This window comes from Loa loa, assembly GCF_000183805.2.
Source record: "Loa loa unplaced genomic scaffold supercont3.77, whole genome shotgun sequence".
In the NCBI taxonomy this organism is placed as follows: domain Eukaryota; kingdom Metazoa; phylum Nematoda; class Chromadorea; order Rhabditida; family Onchocercidae; genus Loa; species Loa loa.
In genome coordinates, this window is record NW_018108257.1 from 117,806 (window position 1) to 128,989 (window position 11,184).

The window sequence follows — 11,184 nt, forward strand, 5'->3', positions numbered from 1 at the left end:
ATTATTAATTTTATTATTAATTATGAGTTTTTGTATAGTTTCTTTTTTGTTCTAAAAACAAGATATGGACTGTCGTAAAGACGACACAACAGTATATATATATATATATATATAAAAATATATATAAAAAGACACAACAGTATATATATATACATATATATATATATATGAAACAAAACCATAGATCACGGATGGCTCCTAGAGAAAAGTTAGTAATATACCTGGATAATAAGAACCGAACCCTTTGTGCTTCTGATGTGAGAGGCCTAGTGTTTATGTATTTCTGGCCCGTTTATATGAAGGAGGTGCATAAAGAAAAAGATGCACCTCGTCGATGTTATCAATGGTGCCATCTACCATCGAACCGACGCAGTCATCTGATCTGACTGTTAAAGAAGAATTTGAAAGACCACGACAATGAGATAACTGAATGAACTGAAAGTGATGAAATGAGCATTCTTTCAAATATTTGTCTTGAATGCTTGGGCTGACGTTCGAAACAGCTTAACAGAAACGCAAACAATTAAGCAGTATTTAATAGGCATAAAATCTTCGGTATGATTGAACCTTAATGAATAACCACGAACACTGATGATCACGCTACCATCACTTCCGCTTTCCTATCTCCCTTTTTTTCTTATTCAAATGAACTTATTAATAAGAAATAGAACTGTCATAGAATTGCTTTACTAATCACTTTTCATCTCATTTTCCCCATCACATTTAAAACTTTTGTTAATAAAACTTGATTAACCAGTTGCAAGAGTGTCGAGCTTGACTGTAAGAAGTAAGATTCTCTCTTTCTAAAAGCAATCACATCAAAACTGCAAATCCTTTAAATAGGAATGCACATTGTCAAATTCGTTTAGGCCAGCTTCTTATACACATACACGAAACAGATATTTTAAAAAAAAACCCAACCCAACCTAGTATATTAGTAGCGTTCTCAAAAGAAAGGTCAACGTATCAAAAAACAAAAACGCTCCAATAAACGCTGTCAAGTTTTGCGGTTTTGTGTCATTACATAGATGTCTTCGAAAAGGCATGAAAAGTGCTCATTCTTGTGATGATTGGGATGTTTCAATTTAATTCCAACAAATCAATATAAATCTGCTCCCAACATTCAGTAGTTATTTACAAAAGAGAAATGATAAAGCGGCAATAACATAGCCATGCATGTCAATTGCTAATTTTAAAAAATAAGGATGTAAGAAACTTAAACAGTGTTAGCAACTTTATTTTCATCTAAAAAGGTACATCCATCATCCATGCATCATATCTTACAGCTGAAAGTTTTACGCCCAACTCTCATCGTCACTTCGTCCCTCCAAGCCTTCCTTTTTGTCAGCACTTCTAACATTGTTAGAATATCTTGTTTTTTCTTAACCCATTGATAAATCCTATGCTTTTTATCAGTGAAAAGTTCGACTTATCAAATGTTTTTTTTTTTTGGGAACCCAAAGCTTTCCAGTCCGGACAAAAATCTGAAAATAAATGAACCGATTTCTCCCATCCCGCCCTTTTACTGTAATTATTGTTTTCTACCAGAATTATCGATTAGCATTCAATGACGGACGAAATAGTAAGAAATGCCAAATTCCACTTTATATTGCTGCTATTCGTATTTTTCTGTTCTTTTCTTCTGATTTTTTCTGAAGATCGGACAAGGAATCTAACTTAAAACATGAATTGCGCCATAAACCAAGTGAAATAAGTTGCTCTTACTACTACCATCATCAATATTGTCGTTATTAAATAATGCCCTCATTATTATCACTTGATTATCGGCTGATAATGAAACTGGAGGCTCATAAAAAATGAACTATTTAAGCCAAGATGTAAAAAAGATAATTTTTGCACTTCAAACTTCTGTGACTAGTGTAATCATATCAATAATAATATCGCCTAGAAATAATGATATACAACTGATATCAAATATCTTACAATGAAATGATAAATTTTAGTGATAATTGACTGGTTGTCTTGAAAATGCAACTAATCAAAATGGCTATCAATAGCGTTAATGCATCGGTGATAATAAGGAGAAGATGCCAAATTCAATGTTGTATATGCTTGTTAATAAAGGGAAGTGAAACTTGCAAGACATCATTTGATTTAACAGAGAAAACAATACCCCTAATATGTCTATCCAATTTAACTGATGTGTGCTGAGGACAATAAAAACTCGAATGGCGCAAATAGCTGCTAACAGTACATTAATGTCAGTGACAGTTATTTCGAACTTTTAAATGCTATTAACATATTACTGAATTTTTTTTCTACTTTTTACAATATTCAGTAATGAAAATTTGAACACATTATTTCAGAACATTCTATACTCATTTAAAAAGATTGTTCTATTAAGAAATTGGTTTGCATAAATGTGGGAAAAAAGGAATTGTTACGAATTATTTCGTTTTATATATCTATAAAATATTTCTTTCTTCCCAATTTTTTCCAAAAATATCACTGTTGATTTGACGAGTTTTCAAAAAAATAAAATTTTTAAAAAAAGATACATTTCTTGGAGTGGTTCTTGCTCTAAAATGGTAAATGAACCATCACTGATCCTAAGTATGGACAAAATTGGTCACCAAAGTTTTTGGTATACATATTTTAATTAGCGAATGGATTTAAATATTGTTTTTCACTGGAAAAATGGAGCTCTCGAAACGTTTAAGACTTCACATTTTTTAAAAGTTCCTGATCTGTAATCTCCAAGCCCGCTTAGTCTTGTTCTTAATTTGAAGTTCCAAACTTTATCATTTTCTCCACTACACCATCAAGAGACTTCACTTTGATTTTTATCTTCCATACACCTCATTTATATTCCTTTACAAAATTATTTATATTTCTTCATCAAATTGTTCAATATTTCCTCTTAAAAGTGAAGGAGAATCTCTTTTAGTTTTAAACAGAACAAAGAAGACTGATTATCTGGTTTTGAGAATTACTGGTAACCATTTGGTGATGCCTTTAAATGCAATTATATTAAAAAATGCATCCATACTCACGGGGCAATATTCAATCCGATGAAAAATTGTGCTATATCACGATCGGTTGCCTGCCACGGAAGACCTCGAGTGCGAACAATCACTTCTGAGACCAGCGATGTTTCCGGTAAACTGAAGTAGGATAAGCCTATATCAGTGAACTTCAAACACAAACTTTTTGGCAAATAACTCATGATTTAATTTTTCACAATGTTTATTAGTGACAGTTTCCATACCTAACAACAATGGTATTGGTAAATACTTGATTTTAAGAATTGATATGAATAAAAAAACCTATTGAATTAGAACTGTAAAACGTAATTATACTGATTAATGTGGAATAAAATAGAAAAGAAAACAACAAATTTTCGTAACTGAAATTTAGCTTCACTTTTCTAATGACTTATTTCCTTGATTAAAACTATAAATTTAGAATATTTTGAAATTTCAATATTTCAATACGGCCGAAATAAAACCGAATTTTAAAAACAATTCAAATGCTTGCACTTGCTGGTATTTATTGCCTCAATACATTTAAAAACAATAAGCTGCTAATTCTTCAATTTTGATTACAAATACGACGGCCAAAAATCATTGGATACGAAATGAACCACTTTGTGTTTCAAAACAAAATGCTTCTTTCAACACTTTGTAAAAGTGTGGAAAGCGAAAAGTTTATGGAAACTGAAATGAAAGTTTAAGAATTGTTCAATTTTCTGATGAAAGTAAATCAAAATAAGGACAAAAGAATTTATAGAATATTACTCTTAGAATTTTTATAGGAATCAATGAATGTATTTTCAGCTCTTCGAAAATTTAAAATACTCTGACTAGAATTAGTAGATGAATGAATGCACTGCCCTCAAAAGCATTAATCAAAATAATCAAGCTAAAGAGAGATAGAGAGAACTGAAACAACGAACCATATTGCGTTCCGTAGTTCAGTTTTTACGTCCTCTACAGATTCCATTAAATCTTTGGTACCTGTAAAGTGAAACTGTTTTAAAGATATTGATGGGGCGCTGTCAAATTCAAGTTTGTCCAGATATTTCAACATCGAGGTTTCCTTTTCTACCATTTTTACTTAATATTTTTTGGTAATCTTAGAAAACAGTTATTACATTTTAAAAGATTCATTCGTCCTATTTGCCCCAAAGACAGAAGTTACCATATGTGAAAATTGATTTAAAATTTTGTAAAACTTTCGTTTGATATTAGCTCAGTTACTTTACGATGTGTAGATCAAGACAATCAAAAATCATTTTAAGACAATATTGCCGAAACCTTGCTTATGGACCATTTTCTCGCAAATCTCTTCAAAATAGTTTTCCATTCTATCCTCTTTTCTGGCTACAGTGAATTCCTTTCAAAAAAATTGATTAAAATGGTGGCAACAAAATTGGTTTTCTCTTTTGTTTGTTGTTTCTTTTCTGTTGTCCTATAGTGGACTTGTGCAAATGGAGTTTGCCAACAGTGGAACGGAAGTACTGCTTAGCTGTACAATCACAATGACGTCAACTGCTAACAGTGCGCTCATTACAATCGCAAAACAACTTTCTGTAGTACCGTTACTTTGAACAATCCGAAAGTATATTGTTCTGAAGGTACTTTTTATGATATTGCATTTCATTTTAAATGTAAATATCCTTACCACAATAAGGTGCAAAATGATAGCCAGTTTCAGCAATAATATGTGAGGTGAAAAATGACACCATAAAAACGGAAAACGTTATCACTTCAAATTACTCAACATTCTAGAAATTTGATAATTGAATTAGATCGTCAAATCAGCCCAATTTTCCCAAAAAATTCGACTAAATGACGTCAAGCCATGAAAATGAAAAGAAATGAAAATAGGAAAAGCTATTATTCGCGTCTCAAACGACAGATAACGGTGAGTTCAAAATTTGCTTCGTAGGAGTTGACAAAATTTTCTGGCTATAAATTCCTCTGATTTTTTAATGTTCCCATGATTGCTTCGTTAGTAGATTCAGTTCAAACTCCTGAACAAATGATATGATGGGAACATAAGGATGCAGGATCAGTGAAGTACAAATAAAAGATAAGGTTTGATTCGTCCTCCCAAAAAATATAAAATTGGTGTTTGGAAAGGTCATATAAGGAAGGACAAGGTCAAAGATGGCAAGGAGTTTTTGCTGCTTGGTGTTAAGACAATATTATGTTTAAAATTTTTCGCAGTTATGTTGTTCATGCTGGTATGCAATAATGTGTGCAAGCGGCTTGCAACAATATCAAAAGGAATGAGACTATTTGATTCTTAGAGTCAATAAAAATGCTGCATATAGCGGGATATAAGCTGCAGTGGAATGAATTGCTGCGAAGGCACAATGTGTATGTACGGTACCGAAGGTTATGTGTGGTACAGGGCATCAATCGTTTTACGACTAGTCATTTCGAATATTTGTAATTTTAAGGCTCCCAAACAATCAAATTTGATTTTTTCAGTTTTATTTCAAATTTTTTAAACGTATATTGTACTACTTCCTACTTACGAAACTTCGCGAACTGTTATTCAATCACTGGCCTGACGAAAATGTAGTAGGAGCGTGGATTAAAAACCATTCATCCTTAAAGTGGGTGACCTTCTTTAGTTCGCCATGTGGAACAAATCTATAGGAAATTCGAACCTCCTCTCTCTTCATTAATCTCCGCTAAATACTCCTTCTAATAGTGTCACTTTAAACTCGTAGTTCCATGATGTGAATGAATGAATCCAATCCACTGCAATTCTTCAGTTTTTTGTCTTAAAATTGGTCAAACACCATTAATTATTTCGAAAATTTTGCCCACCTTTTAAAACAATTTCCCATTCCTTTCACTTTTTGAAATGATTATTTTATTCATTACTTAATTAAAATGATTAAACCTTATGTGATAAATAGCTCCATTAGTACACTCTCATTCTATCAATCGACTTAGAACCTCCTGCAAACAAGGATATGTGAGGAAATAATAACTCTTCTCAATCTAAGGAACACAATGTTACTTGATAACAAACGAAGAGACAATAGTGACCACCTGAGACGCAATTCAATCTCATACTTCACCGCAGTTGTACTGCTCGAAATGCTTGGCAGGTAAAAAGATGTGATCTACGTTGAAAATTTTGTTTTCATTTTACGCAGTTCTAGTTAACACTGTCATTTATAAAACAAAGTTTAAGGCAGGTGACTACTGCCTTAATTCTTGAAGGCACAGATAAAATATTGTAAATGTTTACGACTAAAATGAGAAATTTTTAGGAAATCCATAAGAATTTTTCCTCCCTGAACAAAATATGGAAAATTGAATGCTAAGACTGCGAATTAAAATAGTTTAAACCCAAAATTAAGTTTTTCATGATTCTTTTTATAATATAGTAATATCAAAGCATGTACACGTTCGCATTAGCAAGAAGGATTAGTTCGAACAATTTCTCAGAAAAAGCGCAATAAATTTCAAAAATTTCTTCTTCTTAAATATTAGAAGGTTAAATCATAGACTACTCTTGCTATTACGCTAAACTAGAATTTAAATAGTTATAGAAAAAGACAAGTTTTTTCAATGTATTAAAACGAAAAAAACTGCTCCAGTCAAGTTGAAACTGAAAACAAAAATTCGTTTTTGAGGGGATACATTAAATTAACACGGCCTGATAGAAGTTTATCGACAAAAAGGAAATATTAACCAAGAAACTTTCATTTACCTTCACATAAATAATGTATCCTGTCACGTATCAGATCTAGTTCATCCTCTAGTGAGCACTTCCCGTCAAATGGTAAAGCTTCGAATCGCGAGATATCGATAAATTTGTGGAACAATGGAGACAGTGTGAAAGACAACCGTAATGCAAGAGGATGTAACACCTGTCTGATAACATTAATACCATTTGTTACTAACACTGAACCAGCTGGTACTGTATTTTCAACCTGCAATTAGAAATGTTTTTATTTAGTTTACGATATTAATAATGTATACCTGATTTTGTGACAGCATAGAGAGATGATCTTCCAACAGTGCTAGTTGATATATTTCATTGGGTCAACTCAACTTAAACTTAGAGAATAATCCAATAAGAAATAATGATGAAAAACAATAATGGTAGTGTATGATATGATTTAATACGGTCATTGCTTTAACTATAACCCACCCACTTTGAAATAATTAGAACTGTTAATCAGTGCATCATCAGTAGCAGATATTTCGAAAAAGTCCCAAATGAGTGAATATGTTAGTACGTTTTTCATTCCCTTCAAAATATTTTTTTTTTCGAAGTTTATAGCTACATGTTGAAGGCGTATAAAATAAAAATTTTCATACAAAAATTCTTGTTGCTTTGTCTGAATTTTTTTATTTGATCGTTTTGTTAGAAGTTTCGAATATTTGCATGAAAACCTAACTACGATGGTAAAATATTAAATATTTTCAATTGTGATTTTAAATTATTTTAGTGAAGATAAGGATTGTTTCCATCGATTGCTCATTTGATATGTGTAATATATACACTATTAAATGGGAATTATTTAGATAACATAAAAGATTTCCGGGACAAGAAAAGGGATTAATATGGACTAAGTAATAAATAATTCTCGTTTAAATCACATCTATTAAAAATCAAGTCCTAAAAATCATATGTTACAGAGGCGGTATTTGGTATACTATAATGCTTATAATGATAATAATGACGAAACATAGGTTATACCATCAAAAAGCTACTGAAAACGAAATTAAGCAACTGCGAAAAAGTCTGAAGAAAAAATAATCAGCAGGTGAATTGTTCAAGTTTAGGTTACAGAAGGACTTCAAATACTCGGACGAAAATTTGGGAAGGGTTCTACCCACAGGGCTACAAATGTGAATGTATCTTTCCAGTCTGCGCAGAGGATTTGTTAGGTGAGACATAGCGTGCACGGAACTGGCCACCCTTTACTCATAAGGTTCACCTGCCAAGCCTAGCGAGCTACAACAGTGACAGCAAAGTCCTCGTGACGTAGATTTACCCTTAGATGGATACCTTACAGGATTAAGCCAGCTCCATCTGCCAGGGTTTTTTCATCCTCCCAGGACGGTTGTCGAGAAGCTAGCGAGCCCAGCCTGTCCGTGGAACACTTTGTCTGATCCTTCAGTTGAGACCTGTCTAGCACGGGAGGTCCTACTGGAGATATAAGCCACCGCCAGCATAGTTCGCAACCGCTACAAGCTTCTCTCCCTCCGCGACAAGGAGTATCTGTGAAAAACTTGTTTTTTTACTTCGCTAAAAAATATCATTAGACGAGAGACTGGTCTTAGAAGTGGATCAACCTAAGAACTGACGTACATAACATTATTTATCTGTCATAACATGCTATTTATATAAGTAAAATATCTCTCGTTGGAATGTATTTTAAGTAAAAAGTTTACTTTCTGGAGAGCAGTCTGTAATCCTAAAGAAGTGACATCCAGTTCTTCGATAGTGGTAACTTTGTTGCATGTATTGTTAGATCGACAATTAATAATAGTAAAAGCAATAGTTTGTACAGGTGCCGAATCCGATCCTTGCTCTCTAATAGCATTACAACCGGATGTCCTCAGAGCAAACGGGATTAGAGAAATCGGTGCCACGGGCACGACTGTTTGTGGACAGGGTGCCATATAAATTGGCTTTCCAAATCGAAGCCTTCACGATGTGGATGCAGCGGGTATAACAAAAGGAGAATTAGAAGGAGGTAGGTAGGAGAAAAAGATGGTTCGGGAAATTTATCGGAATTCCCTGCCGTCAGTACTGAGATGAAATAGTAGAAGTACTGCTTCTGGGGTGCGGAATAAGGAAAGGGGAAAGTACTGCGGAGTGGAATGGTCAGATGGGTCGGGCTGGCGAAGTGAAGAGGAGTGAGCATCCGAAATATGTCAGTGCGGCTGGGACAGCCACGCGTGAAGAAGAAATTCGAGCAGTTGCCGCGTAAAGAGAACTAACAGCGAAGAATCGTGAAAACGGGCCCGACGAGTCGACGAATCTTTTCGAAATACACTTCGAAAATGTTATGTTTCGTGCACCCGAAGATGAAACTTTAGACAAACAAGACTAGCTGACAAGTTAACATGGAGAGAGAGAGAGAGAAAGATAGAAGGTTGAATGGTGACATTTTACATACGCATGTCTGAAAAGAGACCGTGCAAAGACAGGACCAGTGATATGACAGCCGTGTGAAATGGTAATATTAAGAAAAGAGAAGAGTAAGATATGGAGAGTTTCGCGGCTCTCGATATCACATTTGGGATGTTTTCTGCAACCATCACCACGTCATGGTGCGGTGGTGTCCTTGAACATATATGCGAACCATTTTTCGCTACTGGTCTTTCTGTCCAGCAACCAGCTTCGCTGCTATCGTTGTCACTTAGTTATTGTTGCTACTATGATTGTTATTCCTACAATTACAGATGTTATATAATGAAAATATTAATAGTAGCAATAATTGGTAATAACTGAAATATGTCTAAAATATCAGTTTTCCACTTTTCCACATCCGAACTCAGTTTTATGGCTTTACATTTGATTAAAATGTGAACCCAATCTATGCTTTAGCACTGAGTTTCATTAATGCAAATCCACAAATATAGACACAATCAAATCTGGTACTACGAAATCATATGTGACCATCGGCACAAACTTCAGAAGTTGCAGGAACATGGCTATCACGTCCAAAATTTTGTTTCTTATAATATTTCAATCGATGCATGCTCTGCCTGCTTTGAACTGACGATATCATCGAAAAACTCTTCGAATTTTCAAGAATTGTCAGCTTTGAGCATTAACCCACATCATGGCATTGACCACCTTGACCCCCCCCCCCCCTCAAACATGAATTAAGGTTATTTTTTGAAATGTTACATAACATAGTCCATAATTCGAGTTGCTTGAACAAATCCTCTATTATATTGGGATTTTATGAAGTGTCGAAAAATATTTTTTCATATTTTGACTTTTCAGTAAATTAATTTTTTAATGTTTCCTATTAAGTATTTGGAAAATATTTTCTAGAAGCTACCAATCGAAAAAAATATTAGAGTGATGAGGAATAAAAGAGAAGAAACAAAAAAAGTAATCTAACAGAAAAAACAAAAATATATAAAACAAAAGTAACAAATGTAATTACTTGACAATACTATTTTCGTTAAATCCAATTGGTTTTTATTAGATGAGGAGTAATTCACTGTTTGAACAGACAAGTATTCTGACGAGATGACTTCTTTTCTCTCTATCTTTCTCTCCCTTTCTCTCGAAATAACGTCATTTAATTTTTTCTGTTGAATGACAAAAACACCGGAATCAGATATGTCCACTTCATTTGCTTCCCGAATTTTACGCTGATTGTCGTTTCCCCGAAAATATTTCCATAATTTTGTTAAAACGTGTAAAGGAATATATGAAAATATGGATTCAGCAATATCACAACATACGAACAATCATATTTTTGATCAGGAAACAATATTTATAATGCAAAATGAATGATCAGTGATAATTTTTTTTTATAATTCCTTCACCTGTTATGTTATCCTCAATTAAAGAAGTAGGATGTTGTTAGGGAAAATTTCCAGAAATAATGAAAGAGTCTATTTCACAACTAATGAATACACAGGATTTTTAAACAAAATCGGAAGAAACGGTAAATTGAGCTAATTATATCTGTTGAAAATCGTCGTGAAGCTTCCTAATGCGTAATACAAGAAGGAGTGTAGGTACTTCAAAAATAAAACCTGAAAGTTATTGCTTTTTTTGATTTTGTTTGTGCTGGTCAAATCGTACATCTTTATTGCTATTTTATGTTTTACACGATAGAAAAGAAAACACAAGGCATAAAGCGACTTTTTTACAACCGTATTTATTTCCAGAAATTTTGTAAAAACTGCAATTCTCGTAATTTCGCTTGGAGCCAGTCCTATTCAGCATTCTTGTCACTTTAAGTTAGCGCTGCTTCTAGTTTCAGCTGTCTATTCCAGTAAAATGGACATGTAATCAGTGATTAAAAATGAATCATAACGGTTGAATTCTAGTATCAAAAATAATGACCGAGCCAATCCTTTGCTATCATTCCTCTTTTCAAAAATGGTCGGACGACGAGCGGGAAGGCAGTGTTCATACTTTGAAGGATATATATATATATATATATATATATATATATATATATATATATATATATATATATATTATTAT

The 11,184-nt window shown here is 33.3% G+C and overlaps 3 protein-coding genes across 3 annotated transcripts; 1 reads left to right on the forward strand and 2 right to left on the reverse strand.

The window, feature by feature from the left end:
- Nucleotides 1-3,010: 3,010 nt before the first annotated feature.
- LOAG_09051 (hypothetical protein) lies at nt 3,011-4,071 on the reverse strand (the record flags this gene model as incomplete). The annotated part of the gene is made up of 2 exons (XM_003144580.2): nt 3,011-3,125; nt 3,917-4,071. The coding sequence occupies 2 exons, from the start codon at nt 4,069-4,071 to the stop codon at nt 3,011-3,013; spliced, it is 270 nt and encodes an 89-aa protein (XP_003144628.2).
- Nucleotides 4,072-6,691: 2,620 nt separating this feature from the next.
- On the reverse strand, nt 6,692-7,240 carry LOAG_09052 (hypothetical protein; the record flags this gene model as incomplete). The annotated part of the gene is made up of 2 exons (XM_003144581.1): nt 6,692-6,922; nt 7,148-7,240. The coding sequence occupies 2 exons, from the start codon at nt 7,238-7,240 to the stop codon at nt 6,692-6,694; spliced, it is 324 nt and encodes a 107-aa protein (XP_003144629.1).
- A 1,314-nt stretch (nt 7,241-8,554) lies between these two features.
- LOAG_09053 (hypothetical protein) lies at nt 8,555-9,840 on the forward strand (the record flags this gene model as incomplete). Its single annotated transcript, XM_003144582.1, has 2 exons — nt 8,555-8,671; nt 9,655-9,840. The coding sequence occupies 2 exons, from the start codon at nt 8,555-8,557 to the stop codon at nt 9,838-9,840; spliced, it is 303 nt and encodes a 100-aa protein (XP_003144630.1).
- Between the last annotated feature and the right edge of the window lie 1,344 nt (nt 9,841-11,184).